This window comes from Bombina bombina, chromosome 4 (assembly GCF_027579735.1).
Source record: "Bombina bombina isolate aBomBom1 chromosome 4, aBomBom1.pri, whole genome shotgun sequence".
NCBI lineage: Eukaryota > Metazoa > Chordata > Amphibia > Anura > Bombinatoridae > Bombina > Bombina bombina.
The window spans coordinates 345,017,222-345,035,335 of NC_069502.1; the positions used below are offsets into that span (position 1 = coordinate 345,017,222).

Here is an 18,114-nt window from a genome sequence, read left to right on the forward strand (position 1 = left end):
TTCTCTTGGTATTAGTTTAAACTAAACATAGGTAAGCTCATATGCTAATTCCTAAGCCTTTGAGGGCTGCCTCTTATCACAGGCTTTTTAAATCTCTCTTCAACACAAAGAGATAGAAAGTACACTTGGGCCATATAGTTAACACTGTGTTCAGGCACACAACAATGCTAAATTTAAGACAATAGATGATAAATAGTCACTCGTGATCAGGGGGCTGGAAGAAGGTTCTTAAATTAATACACTTTTTACCTCTGTGATTACCTTGTATCTAACTGTTGGTTATGCAAAACTGGGGAATGGTTAATAAAGGTAATATCTATCTTTTAAAAGAATAACAATTCTATGGTAGACTGTCCCTTTAAGCATTCAAAGAAAGATTAGACTGTGAATTAACATAGTTTTTAAACTATTTTTTTTTTTTTTTAAAGTGACAAGGGTAAAGTTTTAATGCCTATAAAACAATGAGAGCTGCCATGTTGTAATTTTAGGTAACCGTCTCTGCTGTGGCCAATTAGAGACAGTGTTAGGTCAGTAGTGTGCAGCCAATGGCTGTGTGGGATATAAGTGTTCTGCACTTCTATTTCTAACAGGAACTGAAACATTCTAATTTCACAATGGAAAAGGAGACAAAATAATGAAAATGTTGAGTTTTTATATATATATATATATATATATATATATATATATATATATATATATATATATATATATATATATATATATATATATATACACGATATATCATTTTATATTGCCATCTCAGTGTTTTAATGTCCCTTTAAGTGTCCTTGCTGGCTCTAAATTAAAGAAACTGTTTAATGGAAATAACTTGCATGTTCTGAATTTTTTAATGTTATTCGCCGGCTTGCTTTTTCAACTAGTAAATTTTTTTTTTTTTAACTTTTTTTTTTTTTTGATTTATTCATGATTAATATTTGGCCTGTGGTAGGGGGAGGTTGAGCAGATTGCAATGATGAAACCAAAGGGTCAAACTGAACATGATGAGGGGATGCTCGAATACTTAGAGGACATAATTGGATCAGAAAGATTGAAGGAGCCCATACAAATTCTGTGTCGCAGAGTTGAACTACTAAATGAGCAAAGAGGAGAAAAGGTAAGTGTAAAAATTGGCCTGCCTTTGTATATGATATGATTTTTTTTTTTTTGTAACTCACTCTTGGACAAATCATACGATTTTTGGAATTATCGTAAAGGAAATCAGGACTAGTTTTCTTCTGTTATGTGTGATCAGTCCACGGGTCATCATTACTTCTGGGATATAACTCCTCCCCAACAGGAAATGCAAGAGGATTCACCCAGCAGAGCTGCATATAGCTCCTCCCCTCTACGTCAGTCCCAGTCATTCTCTTGCACCCAACGACTAGATAGGATGTGTGAGAGGACTATGGTGATTATACTTAGTTTTTATGACTTCAATCAAAAGTTTGTTATTTTACAATAGCACCGGAGCGTGTTATTACTTCTCTGGCAGAGTTTGAGGAAGAATCTGCCAGAGTTTTTTTACTATGATTTTAACCGGAGTTGTTAAGATCATATTGCTGTTCTCGGCCATCTGAGGGAGGTAAAGGCTTCAGATCAGGGGACAGCGGGCAGATGAATCTGCAGTGAGGTATGTAGCAGTTTTTATTTTCTGAATGGAATTGATGAGAAAATCCTGCCATACCGTTAAAATGACATGTATGTATACACTTCAGTATTCTGGGGATGGTATTTCACCGGAACTACTCTGTTAAAGGTCACTAATCCTTTTAATAACTATTTATCATGTTAAACGTTTTTGCTGGAATGTAGAATCGTTTACATTGCTGAGGTACTGTGTGAATAAATATTTGGGCATTATTTTCCACTTGGCAGCCTTTTTTGCTTTTATTTGTGACAGTTTCGTTTCTCTTCACTGCTGTGTGGGAGAGGGAGGGGCCGTTTTTGGCGCTCTTTGCTACGCATCAAAAAATTCCAGTCAGTTACTTTTATATTTTCTGCATGATCCGGTTCATCTCTGACAGATCTCAGGGGTCTTCAAACTTCTTTGAAGGGAGGTAAATTCTCTCAGCAGAGCTGTGAGAATTCTTATAGTGACTGTGAATAAAATCGTTGCTTTGTATTTTTTATGTCAAATTTAATTATTGTTATTTTACTAATGGGAACAAACCTTTGCTAAAAGTTGTGTTGTTTTAAAGTTTGATGCTATAACTGTTTTTCAGTTCATTATTTCAACTGTCATTTAATCGTTTAGTACCTCTTTGAGGCACAGTACGTTTTTGCTAAAAAAAGATTATAACCAAGTTGTAAGTTTTTTTGCTAGTGTGTTAAACATGTCTGACTCAGAGGAAGATATCTGTGTCATTTGTTCCAATGCCAAGGTGGAGCCCAATAGAAATTTATGTACTAACTGTATTGATGCTACTTTAAATAAAAGTCAATCTGTACAATGTGAACAAATTTCACCAAACAGCGAGGGGAGAGTTATGCCGACTAACTCGCCTCACGCGGCAGTACCTGCATCTCCCGCCCGGGAGGTGCGTGATATTATGGCGCCTAGTACATCTGGGCGGCCATTACAGATAACATTACAAGATATGGCTACTGTTATGACTGAAGTTTTGTCTAAATTACCAGAACTAAGAGGCAAGCGTGATCACTCTGGGGTGAGAACAGAGTGCGCTGACAATACTAGGGCCATGTCTGATACTGCGTCACAGCTCGCAGAGCATGAGGACGGAGAGCTTCATTCTGTGGGTGACGGTTCTGATCCAAACAGATTGGATTCAGATATTTCAAATTTTAAATTTAAATTGGAAAACCTCCGTGTATTACTAGGGGAGGTCTTAGCAGCTCTTAATGATTGTAACACCGTTGCAATACCAGAGAAACTGTGTAGGTTGGATAAATACTTTGCGGGTACCGGCGAGTACTGACGTTTTTCCTATACCTAAGAGACTAACTGAAATTGTTACTAAGGAGTGGGATAGACCCGGTGTGCCGTTCTCACCCCCTCCAATATTTAGAAAGATGTTTCCAATAGACGCCACCACTCGGGACTTATGGCAAACGGTCCCTAAGGTGGAGGGAGCAGTTTCTACTTTAGCTAAGCGTACCACTATCCCGGTGGAGGATAGCTGTGCTTTTTCAGATCCAATGGATAAAAAATTAGAGGGTTACCTTAAGAAAATGTTTGTTCAACAAGGTTTTATATTGCAACCCCTTGCATGTATCGCGCCGATTACGGCTGCGGCAGCATTTTGGATTGAGTCTCTGGAAGAGAACCTTAGTTCATCTACGCTAGACGACATTACGGACAGGCTTAGAGTCCTTAAACTAGCTAATTCTTTCATTTCGGAGGCCGTAGTACATTTAACCAAACTTACGGCTAAGAACTCAGGATTCGCCATACAGGCACGTAGGGCGCTGTGGCTAAAATCCTGGTCAGCCGATGTTACTTCTAAGTCCAAATTACTTAATATACCTTTCAAGGGGCAGTCTTTATTTGGGCCCGGTTTGAAAGAAATTATCGCTGACATTACAGGAGGTAAGGGCCACGCCCTACCTCAAGACAAAGCCAAAGCTAAGGCTAGACAGTCTAATTTTCGTCCCTTTCGGAATTTCAAAACAGGAGCAGCATCAACCTCCACTGCACCAAAACAGGAGGGAGCTGTTACTCGTTACAGGCAAGGCTGGAAGCCTAACCAGTCCTGGAACAAGAGCAAGCAGGCCAGGAAACCTGCTGCTGCCCCAAAGACAGCATGAATCGAAAGCCCCCGATCCGGGACCGGATCTAGTGGGGGGCAGACTTTCTCTCTTCGCCCAGGCCTGGGCAAGAGATGTTCAGGATCCCTGGGCACTAGAGATCATATCTCAGGGATACCTTCTAGACTTCAAATTATCTCCCCCAGGAGGGAGATTTCATCTGTCAAGGTTGTCAACAAACCAGATAAAGAAAGAGGCGTTTCTACGCTGTGTACAAGATCTGTTATTAATGGGAGTGATCCATCCGGTTCCGCGGTCGGAACAAGGACAAGGGTTCTACTCAAACCTGTTTGTGGTTCCCAAAAAAGAGGGAACTTTCAGGCCAATCTTAGATTTAAAGATTCTAAACAAATTCCTAAGAGTTCCATCCTTCAAAATGGAAACTATTCGGACAATCTTACCCATGATCCAAAAGGGTCAGTACATGACCACAGTGGATTTAAAAGATGCTTACCTTCACATACCGATCCACAAAGATCATCACCGGTATCTAAGGTTTGCCTTCTTAGACAGGCACTACCAGTTTGTAGCTCTTCCATTCGGATTGGCTACGGCTCCAAGAATCTTCACAAAGGTTCTGGGTGCCCTTCTGGCGGTACTAAGACCGCGAGGGATTTCGGTAGCTCCGTACCTAGACGACATTCTAATACAAGCTTCAAGCTTTCAGACTGCCAAGTCTCATACAGAGTTAGTTCTGGCATTTCTAAGGTCGCATGGATGGAAAGTGAACGAAAAGAAGAGTTCTCTTTTTCCTCTCACAAGAGTTCCATTCTTGGGGACTCTTATAGATTCTGTAGAAATGAAGATTTACCTGACAGAAGACAGGTTAACAAAGCTTCAAAATGCATGCCGTGTCCTTCATTCCATTCAACACCCGTCAGTAGCTCAATGCATGGAGGTGATCGGCTTAATGGTAGCGGCAATGGACATAGTACCTTTTGCACGCCTACACCTCAGACCGCTGCAATTGTGCATGCTAAGTCAGTGGAATGGGGATTACTCAGATTTGTCCCCTACTCTGAATCTGAATCAAGAGACCAGAAATTCTCTTCTATGGTGGCTTTATCGGCCACACCTGTCCAGGGGGATGCCATTCAGCAGGCCAGACTGGACAATTGTAACAACAGACGCCAGCCTACTAGGTTGGGGCGCTGTCTGGAATTCTCTGAAGGCTCAGGGACTATGGAATCAGGAGGAGAGTCTCCTTCCAATAAACATTCTGGAATTGAGAGCAGTTCTCAATGCCCTTCTGGCTTGGCCCCAATTAACAACTCGGGGGTTCATCAGGTTTCAGTCGGACAACATCACGACTGTAGTTTACATCAACCATCAGGGAGGGACAAGAAGCTCCCTAGCAATGATGGAAGTATCAAAGATAATTCGCTGGGCAGAGTCTCACTCTTGCCACCTGTCAGCAATCCACATCCCGGGAGTGGAGAACTGGGAGGCGGATTTCTTGAGTCGCCAGACTTTTCATCCGGGGGAGTGGGAACTTCATCCGGAGGTCTTTGCCCAAATACTTCGACGTTGGGGCAAACCAGAGATAGATCTCATGGCGTCTCGCCAGAACGCCAAACTTCCTCACTACGGGTCCAGATCCAGGGATCCGGGAGCGGTTCTGATAGATGCTTTGACAGCACCTTGGAACTTCGGGATGGCTTATGTGTTTCCACCCTTCCCGCTGCTTCCTCGATTGATTGCCAAAATCAAACAGGAGAGAGCATCAGTGATTCTAATAGCGCCTGCATGGCCACGCAGGACTTGGTATGCAGATCTAGTGGACATGTCATCCTGTCCGCCTTGGTCTCTACCTCTAAGACAGGACCTTCTGATACAGGGTCCATTCAAACATCAAAATCTAACTTCTCTGAAGCTGACTGCTTGGAAATTGAACGCTTGATTTTATCAAAACGTGGTTTTTCTGAGTCGGTTATTGATACCCTGATACAGGCTAGGAAGCCTGTTACCAGAAGGATTTACCATAAAATATGGCGTAAATACCTATACTGGTGCGAATCCAAAGGTTACTCCTGGAGTAAGGTTAGGATCGCTAGGATATTGTCTTTTCTACAAGAAGGTTTAGAAAAGGGTTTATCAGCTAGTTCATTAAAGGGACAGATTTCAGCTCTGTCCATCTTGTTACACAGGCGTCTGTCAGAAAATCCAGACGTCCAGGCTTTTTGTCAGGCTTTAGCTAGGATCAAGCCTGTGTTTAAAGCTGTTGCTCCGCCATGGAGTTTAAACTTAGTTCTTAACGTTTTACAAGGTGTTCCGTTTGAACCCCTTCATTCCATTGATATAAAATTGTTATCTTGGAAAGTTCTGTTTTTAATGGCTATTTCCTCGGCTCGAAGAGTCTCTGAGTTATCAGCCTTACATTGTGATTCTCCTTATCTGATTTTTCACTCAGACAAGGTAGTTCTGCGTACTAAACCTGGGTTCTTACCTAAGGTAGTCACTAACAGGAATATCAATCAAGAGATTGTTGTTCCATCCTTGTGTCCAAATCCTTCTTCAAAGAAGGAACGTCTTCTACACAATCTGGATGTAGTTCGTGCCCTCAAGTTCTACTTGCAGGCAACTAAAGATTTTCGCCAAACTTCTTCCCTGTTTGTCGTTTATTCTGGACAGAGGAGAGGTCAAAAAGCTTCTGCTACCTCTCTCTCTTTTTGGCTTCGTAGCATAATACGTTTAGCCTATGAGACTGCTGGACAGCAGCCTCCTGAAAGAATTACAGCCCACTCCACTAGAGCTGTGGCTTCCACTTGGGCCTTTAAGAATGAGGCCTCTGTTGAACAGATTTGCAAGGCTGCAACTTGGTCTTCGCTTCATACTTTTTCCAAATTTTACAAATTTGACACTTTTGCTTCTTCGGAGGCTATTTTTGGGAGAAAGGTTCTTCAGGCAGTGGTTCCTTCTGTATAATGAGCCTGCCTATCCCTCCCGTCATCCGTGTACTTTTGCTTTGGTATTGGTATCCCAGAAGTAATGATGACCCGTGGACTGATCACACATAACAGAAGAAAACATAATTTATGCTTACCTGATAAATTCCTTTCTTCTGTTGTGTGATCAGTCCACGGCCCGCCCTGTTTTAAGGCAGGTAAATATTTTTTAAATTATACTCCAGTCACCACTTCACCCTTGGTTACTCCTTTCTCGTTGATTCTTGGTCGAATGACTGGGACTGACGTAGAGGGGAGGAGCTATATGCAGCTCTGCTGGGTGAATCCTCTTGCATTTCCTGTTGGGGAGGAGTTATATCCCAGAAGTAATGATGACCCGTGGACTGATCACACAACAGAAGAAAGGAATTTATCAGGTAAGCATAAATTATGTTTTTTGTTCCATAGTAACCATTTCTTTGTATTCAAACTCTCAATCTGGACCACCCTTTCAAATCGCCTTGGCTCTCACCCCCACATTGTTAGGTTAATTTCTATGGTTGCCTCTTGTTTACTTTACTTTTTTAATAGCTAGTACTGCAGTATTAACAATTTCATTATAGTTGTTTTCAGCAGACAAACATTTATTTCAGATTTATTACACTCAAGTTTAAGGGGAAGTGCTTACATTTTGTGATAATGGCAAATCTAAGGATGAACAGAAACTGGGATTAAAGCATACGAATTACAGATTAGTAAGAAAATATGTACGAGTCGTTAACCCCTTCCCGTCAGGACGTTCCATGCCATGCTTTAGTGCCGTTAGGATGGCATGAACCTCCTAGCCATTTGGCTGTACTTAAGCCTTAAAGGGCCACTAAACCCAAAAATCTTTCTTTCATGATTCAGATAGAGAATACAAATTAAAACATTACAATTTACTTCTATTATTTATTTTGCTTCATTTTTTAGATATCCTTAGTTGAAGAAAAAGCAATGCACATGGGTGAGCCAATCACACGAGGCTTCTATGTGCAGCAACCAATCAGCAGCTACTGAGCATATCTAGATATGCTTTTCAGCAAAGAATATCAAGAGAATAAAACAAATTAGATAATAGAAGTAAATTAGAAATGTTTAAAATTGCCTTCTCTTTCTAAATCATGAAAGAAAAAATGTGGGTTTAATGTCCCTTTAACAGCTTCCTAACTGGGATTGCAGGCTGGAGGGTTTGCCTATTGTCATAGGCACTCCCACCATACCCGATCCCATCCCATCATTGAAATCATGCCATTGCGTGATTAAATTTTTTTTTACTTATTTGTTTACATTGTAACACACAAGTACCGTCGGAAGGGGTTAAGGAATTTTTTTTTATTTTTTTAACTTGACAAATTTTGGGAACTATTGCTCTGCCCCAGTTGAGTATGAAATGTATGGGACATTTATTTTGTATATATATTTTTTTTTTTTTTGGTGTCTTTGAGACCGCAGTCCTTAAACATTGCCCTAACTTGCTGAGAGAACTATCACAATGCGTATTTAACCCATTATTGCAGTGTCGAAATTTTCATATTTAGCAAGTTTCAACACAAAAAAGTTATTTTAAATAAGAAAATAAAGGCAAAGCATCTATCTGTAAACGGCTCTATTATACACTCCAGCACGTAAAATGGCTAATTTCGAACTAGTTACAGGGCAGAAAATTTTTACAGTACACTGTCCGTTTAATATCCCTTTATGGGGAAGTAGAGTTAAAGGGACATGAAACCCAACATTTTTTCTTTTTCATGATTCAAATACAGCATGCAATTTTAAACAACTTTTCAATTTACTTATTTTATCCAATTTGCTTCATTTTCTTGGTGTTCTTTTTTTGAAGGAGCTGCTATGCATTACTGAGAGCCCCAGAGGCAGTACTTTTTTTTTTTTCTGCAATGAGATTTATTTATTTTTTTTGTGAAAATTTTTCTGCAGTAATTCACTACACACCCACCCACGCACGCACGCATAAATTTGGGCACCCCAACAGAAATGTCACAATAATATTTAGTAGAGCTTCCTTTAGCAGAAGTAACAGCCACTAGACGCTTCCTATAGCCTGTAATGAGTGTCTGGATGAAGGTATTTTGGACCATTCCTCCTTGCAAAACATCTCCCAGTTCAGTTAGGTTTGATAGTTGCTGAGCATGGACAGGCCGCTTCAAATCACCCCACAGATTTTCAATGATTATCGGGTCTGGGGACTGGGATGGCCATTCCAGAACATTGTACTTGTTCCTCTGCATAAATGCCAGAGTAGATTTTGAGCAGTGTTTTGGGTCGTTGTCTTGTTGAAATATCCAGCCCTGGCGTAACTTCAACTTTGTGACTGATTCCTCAACATTATTCTCAAGTATCAGCTGATATTGCGTGGAATCCATGCAACCCTCAACTTTAACAAGATTCCCAGTAACTGCATTGGTCCCACAGCATGATGGAACATCAACCAAATTTTACTGTGGGTAGCAAGTGTTTGTCTTGGAACGCTGTGTTCTTTTGCCACCATGCATAACGCCCCTTGTTATGACCAAATAACTCAATCTTTGTTTCATCAGTCCACAGCACCTTATTCCAAAATTAAGCTGGCTTGTCCAAATATGCGTTTGCATACCTCAAGCGACTCTGTGGCATGTGTGCAGAAAAGGCTTCTTCCGCATCACTGTGCCATACAGCTTATTGTGCAAAGTGCGCTGAATTGTTGAACGATGCACAGTGACACCATCTGCAGCAAGATGATGTTGTAGGTCTTTGGAGGTGGTCTGTGGACTGTTTTTGACCGTTCTCACCATCCTTTGCCTCTCCGATATTTTACTTGGCCTGCCACTTCTGGCCTGTGGTCTTCCATTTCCTCACTGTTCCTCACAGTAGACACTGACAGTTTAAATCTCTGCAATTTAACTTTTTGTAGCCTTCCCCTAAACCATAATGTTGAAAAATCTTTGTTTTCAGGTCATTTGAGAGTTGTTTTGAGGCCCCCATGTTGCCATTCTTCAGACGAGAGTCAAAGAGAACAACTTGCAATTGGCCACTTTAAATACCTTTTCTCATGATTGGATGCACCTGTCTTAAGTTCAAGGCTTAATGGGCTCACCAAACCAATTGTGTGTTCCAATTAATCAGTGCTAGGTAGTTACAGGTATTCAAATCAACAAAATGACAAAGGTGCCCAAATTTATGCACCTGTTTAATTTCGTTTTGATGCATATTGCAATAAACCTTATTTCACTACTGAAATATTACCGTGTCCTTCAGTTATTTGATAGATCAAAATGAAATTGATTTCTTTTTTCTTTTCTTTTTTCTCCTTTTCTTTCTTTTTTTTTTCTCTTTTTTTTTCTTTTTTTTTTTTTTTTTCCCAACGGAGTGAGCAATCTTTATGCCTGTAGAAATATTGCAAGTAATAATGCCCCATAGCATGCAGTAATCTATTTTGTGCAGTATATCATGTAAGAGAATGGACAAACAACAAAAATGGCACTGCCTTGCATAGAGAATGTGGGGTAAAATGATTAAAGGGACCTAGCACTGCACCCACAAATCAGTAACCGTACTAATCGGTTATATAAAATGTGAGTAAGCTCTATACTCTGCAGTAATGTCTATAGCAAACTATAATAGTGTAAAGTAACCCAGCTGAGCTCTATGGTTTGCATTACGATTCTAATGCAGTGGAGGCAAGCTCTTTATCTTGCAATGGTGACCTATGCCAAGTGAGTTCCACTACACAACACTACCAGTCACTCATCGGCCACCAAGCAGCGTTTTCTTGTCCAGTGCAGCAGCAAGCACATCGGCTCCCACCATGAATCGAAAACTGGCCAGCAGGATGCACGGTCTGCGCGTCCAGATACTAAATTCAAAGTATTTGGGTGCGTAGACTGCAACACTGCTAGTCCATTCAGCGCTGCATGGCTGGCTATCCCTCCAACTAGATCAAACACGGCTGCCCCCCCTCAGCCTGAGCTCAGTCAGTCACCATATGCTAGTACAGCACTGGTAAATCACTGCCCCCCCCCCCCCCCCCCCTTAACTGCATGTGGCCCGTGGAGCCCTCCTGTTCGTCATAGTGGGCGGGGTTATAAATCCCGTACTCACGGTTTTTAAACCACAACGATTAATCGTGATTTTAAATTGCATATGTGATTAATCGTGCAGGCCTAACACGAGCACGCACACAGGTACATACATAAATAAATATACACGCACCTTAAAGAACACACACACAAAATCTGGCTAAAGTATTTTGGTTGGCTCCTAGAATACATTTAAGCCCTGACTAACTTTTTCTGTAATGTGCTGTTACCCTGTACCGCACTGGAGTTCAGGAAGGGGGGGGGGGGGATTTGAGAGGGGAACATACTAAATATTGACATAGAGATAATGGGACAGTGACACTTGTAGGCAGAAATTAAAAGTGCAGGCAAAAAATTTTTCTGCAGAAACGGTAAATTTTCTGCGATGAGATCACACATTGCAGTATGTTCTGCCTTGGGGCTGAGAGATATCTGAAGACATCTGGAGAACCAATGAAAAAATGCATTTTTATGCAGCCACCAATCGACAGCTAGCTCCCAGTAATGCATTGCTGCTCCTGTGCCTACCTGGATATGCTTTTCTTCTAAGGATACCAAGAGAATGTAGCAATTTAGATAATTCAAACAAATTGGAAAGTTCTTTAAAATCACATGTTCTGTCTGAATCGTTAAAGAAACTGTTTCATGTCCCTTTTTAAGTACTTAAAGTGAATGTAAAGTTGAATGAATGAGTGCCCGGTTTTTAAAAATACTATTAAAAACGTGCACTTTTTTCATTAAACTTAACATTGCAGCAGGTGTTGGGTTTTTTTTTTTTTTTTTTATAAAGAAAACCTAGACAGTGATCCTCCGCCCGCAGATCCTCTGTACTTAGCACTTCAATGATGAAACCAGCTTCCTCCTATCATGGCGTGCACCCCAGAGTGTCCTTGTGAGGCCACAAAGTGATTGGAGGAAGCAGTTTTGTCATTGAAGTGCTAAGTACAGAGAAGCTGCGGGCGGAGGATCGTGGTCTGGGTTTTCTAAAGAAAAGGTATTTTAAAAAAAACAAAACAAATGCTGCAATGTAAGGGTTAATCAAAGTTCCCCTGTTTTTAATAGTATTTTTAAAAAACGGGCACTCGTATATTAAAATTTACTTTCACTTTAATTTTCCTACTGAAATACAGAATGCTTTTAATTTGTTTATGATGGTGGTTGCAAATATGTATTTTAGCTTAATAGAGTCAAAATGGTGGAGAAGGAAAAGGATGCACTTGAAGGGGAGAAAAACAAGGCAATTGAATTTTTAACAGTGGAAAATGAAACTTTTAAGAAGAAGAATCAGATCTGTCAATTTTATATGTAAGTATATGTTTGTTTAATGTTATCTTGTACATCATTTCTTGACATAATTTATAGTTGCCCTGTCTTTTAGTGTGATGCAAAAAGAAAATTGTCGTGCTACATTTTAGTATTGCGCTATTTCTTTGCATATAACTGTGTTTTAACCCTTGTAGTCAGCTCCAGAGCAGTAATGCACTACTGGGAGTTGGCTCTCCAGATGTGTTCAGCTAATGACAAGAGGCATGTGTATAGCCACCAATCAAGGGTTAGCATTGTTGTCTGAGGTTATTTGTTATTACACATTATTTTCAACAAAATATAAGAGAACAAAGTAAATCTGATAATAAAAGTGAATTTAAAGTGTCTCTAAAACTACATGTATCTGAATCATACTAGTTTACACTTTTTAAAAATGTGTTTTTTTGTTTTTGTTTATTACACAAAATAGCAATGTCCTATTGAGTGTATCATGTAAAACTTTTTTATTTTTTATTTTTAGAATTTTAACTTGGCTGTAGACGTCAGGATGAAATTAGTCCGTTTACCTTAGTATGGCAGTTGCAACAACCATAGAAGCTTTTCACATTTTTCTCACTTGGTGTTTGTCAGTAGTCAACAAATTTGTTTAAAAATTAGGAGCCAGACAGTAGTATTTGCATATAGATATAGGGAGTATAGTCCAAAAAGTTAGGAGCCACTGGATCCCTAATGCCTGGGTTTGTCAAGCCGAGCATTAAAGGAACAGGAAACCCCAAATTTGTCTTTCATGATTTGAATAGAAAATAGTTTTAAACAACTTTCTAGTTTACTTCAATTATCAAATTTGATTAATTCTCTTATCCTTTGAAGGAACACTTCTACTGGCAGCTGGATGAACATACTTAGTTAGCCAGTCACAAGACATGCGTGCAGATACCAATTGGCAACTAGCGCCCACTAGTGTAGGATATGTGCGTACTTTTTCAACAAGGGATACCAAGAGAACGCAGCACATTTGAAAATACATATGAATTAAAAAGTATCTTAAAATTACATGCTCTATCTGAATCCTGTAAGTTTAAAGGGACACTCAATCAAAATTAAACTTTCATTATTCAGAGCATGCCATCTTAAATAACTTTCCAATTTACTTCTATTAACTAAATGTGCACAGTCTTTTTATATTTAAACTTTTTGAGTCACCAGCTCCTACTGAGCATGTGCAAGAATAAGTGTTTATGCATTTGTGATTGGCTGATGGCTGTCACATGGTACAGGTGGAGTGGAAAAAGACATAACTTTTAAAATTGTCAGAAAAAAATCTACTCATTTGAAGTTCAGACTAAGGCTATTGCATTGTCTTGTTATCTTGCATTTGTTGATTATGCAAATCTACTGTTGACTGGTCCTTTCTCTTAAAGTACTTAGCTGTTTTTATTCAAGTTTCTGTGGTTTGCAGCAGTAGCAATGTGGCTTTATGTAAACAAAAACGTTTATGCTTACCTGATTTATTTCTTCTTAGACACGATGAGTCAACGGATCATCTTCACTTATGGGATATTCACTTCCTGGTCAGCAGGAATAGGCAAAGAGCACCACAGCTGTTAAATAGCTCCTCCCTTCCCTCCCACTCCAGTCATTCGACTGAAGTTAGGAAGAGAAAGGAAAAGCCATGGTGCAGAGGTGACTGACTGACTGAAGTTTACAACAATAAAAAAAATCCTGTCTAAAAATGACAGGGCGGGCCGTGGACTCATCGTGTCTAAGAAATAAATACATTTATCAGGTAAGCATAAATTTTCTTTTCTTAAAGACACGATGAGTCCACGGATCATCTTCATTACTTATGGTATCCAATACCCAAGCTAGAGTACACTGATGATACTGGAGGGACAAGACAGGATACCTAAACGGAAGGCACCACTGCATGAAGAACCTTTCTCCCAAAAGCCGCCTCAGCCGAGGCAAAAGTATCAAATTTGTAAAAGTGTGAAGAGAAGACCATGTTGCAGCCTTGCAAATCTGTCCCACGGAATCTTCATTTTTGAATGCCCATGAGGAAGCAACAGCCCTAGTGGAATGAGCCGTAATCCTCTCAGGAGGCTGCTGTCCTGCAGTTTCGTAAGCCAAACGTATAATACTCCAGCCAAAAAGAAAGAAACGGCCGTAGCTTTCTGTCCCCTACGTTTGCCTGAAAATACCACAAACAGAGAAAAACTGGCGAAAGTCTTTAGTCGCCTGTAAATAGAACTTTAAAGCACAAACTACATCCAAATTGTGTAAGAGCCTCTCCTTAGAAGGATTAGGACACAAGGAAGGTACAACAATTTTTAATGTTCCGATCAGAAACAACCTTGGGAAGAAATCCAAATTTCGTACGTAAGACAACCTTATCCGCATGAAAAATAAGGTAAGGGGGCTCACATTGTAATGCTGAAAGCTCAGACACTCTACGAGCAGAAGAAATCACTACCAAAAATAAAACCTTCCAAGATAACAACTCCATAGGTTTAAACGGAACCCCTTGAGGAACCTTGAGAACTAAATTAAGACTCCATGGAGGAGTAACTGGTCTAAACACAGGCCTAATTCTGGTTAAGGCCTGACAAAAAGACTGAACATCAGGGACATCAGCTAGACGCTTGTGTAATAGGATGGATAATGCTGAAATTTGACCCTTTAAAGAACTTGTAGATAATCCTTTCTCCAATCCTTCCTGGAGAAAAGATAAAATCCTAGGAATCCTAACTCTACTCCAGGAGTAGCCCTTGGATTCACACCAATAAAGGTATTTACGCCAAATCTCATGATAAATCTTTCTAGTGACAGGCTTACAAGCCTGAATCAAAGTGTCTGAGTCAGAAAAACCTCGCTTGGCTAGAATCAACCGTTCAATCTCCAAGCAGTCAGCTTCAGAGAATCTAGATTTGGATGATGGGAAGGGTCCCTGAAACAGAAGGTCCTTTTGAAGCAGAAGCCTCCAAGGAGGTAGAGACATCTCCACCAGGTCCGCATACCAGATCCTGCGAGGCCAGGCTGTTTCTACAGGGAGTGCAGAATTATTAGGCAAATGAGTATTTTGACCACATCATCCTCTATGCATGTTGTCTTACTCCAAGCTGTATAGGCTCGAAAGCCTACTACCAATTAAGCATATTAGGTGATGTGCATCTCTGTAATGAGAAGGGGTGTGGTCTAATAACATCAACACCCTATATCAGGTGTGCATAATTATTAGGCAACTTCCTTTCCTTTGGCAAAATGGGTCAAAAGAAGGACTTGACAGGCTCAGAAAAGTCAAAAATAGTGAGATCTTGCAGAGGGATGCAGCACTCTTAAAATTGCAAAGCTTCTGAAGCGTGATCATCGAACAATCAAGCGTTTCATTCAAAATAGTCAACAGGGTCGCAAGAAGCGTGTGGAAAAACCAAGGCGCAAAATAACTGCCCATGAACTGAGAAAAGTCAAGCGTGCAGCTGCCAAGATGCCACTTGCCACCAGTTTGGCCATATTTCAGAGCTGCAACATCACTGGAGTGCCCAAAAGCACAAGGTGTGCAATACTCAGAGACATGGCCAAGGTAAGAGAGGCTGAAAGACGACCACCACTGAACAAGACACACAAGCTGAAACGTCAAGACTGGGCCAAGAAATATCTCAAGACTGATTTTTCTAAGGTTTTATGGACTGATGAAATGAGAGTGAGTCTTGATGGGCCAGATGGATGGGCCCGTGGCTGGATTGGTAAAGGGCAGAGAGCTCCAGTCCGACTCAGACGCCAGCAAGGTGGAGGTGGAGTACTGGTTTGGGCTGGTATCATCAAAGATGAGCTTGTGGGGCCTTTTCGGGTTGAGGATGGAGTCAAGCTCAACTCCCAGTCCTACTGCCAGTTTCTGGAAGACACCTTCAAGCAGTGGTACAGGAAGAAGTCTGCATCCTTCAAGAAAAACATGATTTTCATGCAGGACAATGCTCCATCACACGCGTCCAAGTACTCCACAGCGTGGCTGGCAAGAAAGGGTATAAAAGAAGAAAATCTAATGACATGGCCTCCTTGTTCACCTGATCTGAACCCCATTGAGAACCTGTGGTCCATCATCAAATGTGAGATTTACAAGGAGGGAAAACAGTACACCTCTCTGAACAGTGTCTGGGAGGCTGTGGTTGCTGCTGCACGCAATGTTGATGGTGAACAGATCAAAACACTGACAGAATCCATGGATGGCAGGCTTTTGAGTGTCCTTGCAAAGAAAGGTGGCTATATTGGTCACTGATTTGTTTTTGTTTTGTTTTTGAATGTCAGAAATGTATATTTGTGAATGTTGAGATGTTATGTTGGTTTCACTGGTAAAAATAAATAATTGAAATGGGTATATATTTGTTTTTTGTTAAGTTGCCTAATAATTATGCACAGTAATAGTCACCTGCACACACAGATATCCCCCTAAAATAGCTATAACTAAAAACAAACTGAAAACTACTTCCAAAACTATTCAGCTTTGATATTAATGAGTTTTTTGGGTTCATTGAGAACATGGTGGTTGTTCAATAATAAAATTAATCCTCAAAAATACAACTTGCCTAATAATTCTGCACTCCCTGTATGAGAATCACTAAAGCCCTTTCCTGTTTGATCCGGGCAATCACTCGTGGAAGGAGAACAAACAGATATGTTAGATTGAAGAACCAAGGGGCCACCAGAGCATCTATCAGCTCCACCTGAGGATCTCGACCCGTGCCTGCGAAGTTTGGCATTCTGCCTGGATGTCATGAGATCCAACTCTGGCTGACCCCATTTGTGGATCAGACTGGAGAACACGTCCGGATGAAAGGTCTGTCTGCTCAGAAAATCTGCTTCCCAGTAGTCCACCCCTGTGATGTGGATTGCCGACAACCAGAATGGACCTCCGCCCACTGAATTATTTTGAAAACCTCTGTCATCGCCAAGGAACTCCTTGTTCCTCCCTGATGATTGATGTAGGCCACTGACGTTATGTTGTCCGTCTGGAACCTGATAAACTGAACCGAAGCTAGCTGAGGCCAGGTAAGGAGAGCATTGTAGATTACTCTCAGTTCCAGAATGTTTATGGGCAAAAGAGACTGTCTGAGACCATATCCCCTGAGCCCCTAGGGAGCCCCAAACTGCTCCCCAGCCCTGAAGACTAGCATCTGTTATCACAATCTCCCCGGATGGTCTGCGAAAAGATGTTCCCTGGGAGAGATGATCTAGAAACAACCACCAAAGAGGAGACTTCTGAGATAGCTACCACAGCATCAGAAACCTCGCTAACTGCAGAAATGGACTTTCTCTTGCGATGGCCCTGCAACATTGGAAAGGCAGACAGAGCATCAGAGATAGTAGTAGACATAAGATAAGCTATGTCCTGTAATTCCAGAAGGAACTACAGTAGACATGCAGGGCACTGCTGGTGAGGGCGATAATTTTTGGGACACTTGAGAAAATTGCTGCTGAAATTGACCCTCATCAGAGGACTCTTGGACAACATCTGTCTGAGAGATTGGTTCAGGAAAAATGTTATCCCTAAAATTCAGTCCTTTCAATACATGTAGGACAGAAAGGGATTGGTGGTTCCACATTTGCATCAAGACATAAAGCACATGTAACAGCTTGCACCTCATCTTGGTCCATTTTTTCACATAAAATATTGGTATTGAGCAGAAAAAATACTGGGAATAACAATACAATAAAATTATCAAAAACCATTACAGTCTTTAAATTTAATCAGTTTTTCTTTCTCTTGACAAACTTCTAATTTTGCTGTAGTTACAAAATGGTTAGAAAATGTAAGCAATAATTAAACCTCTGCACCACAGCAACCTGCTGAGGTGCGCCTACCTTAACCAATGCTACCGGATACCTTGTAAAGACGATCCGTTACTGCAACCTGCCAGAAAAACCGAACTAGGACCGCATCTGTGCAAAAAGCGCATGAAAAGTGTTTTACATGCTGCTCTAGCCCAGATAAACCCCAGTACAGCACATCTGAAGACTTTCAACTGCTTGGAAATAGTGCTACAAGCAGAGGCCCCAAAAAACAGGAAGTCCCGCCCTTCATGGGCGTG

General features: G+C 40.8%; 1 protein-coding gene across 1 annotated transcript in view; it reads left to right on the forward strand.

The window, feature by feature from the left end:
- SMC4 (structural maintenance of chromosomes 4) overlaps positions 1-18,114 on the forward strand; it is a 459,275-nt gene that overhangs the window by 7,187 nt on the left and 433,974 nt on the right. Inside the window, exons 6-7 of the mRNA XM_053711800.1 lie at positions 950-1,114; positions 11,943-12,070. Coding sequence (XP_053567775.1) covers positions 950-1,114; positions 11,943-12,070 — 293 coding nt within the window. The remainder of the gene's footprint in view (positions 1-949; positions 1,115-11,942; positions 12,071-18,114) is intronic.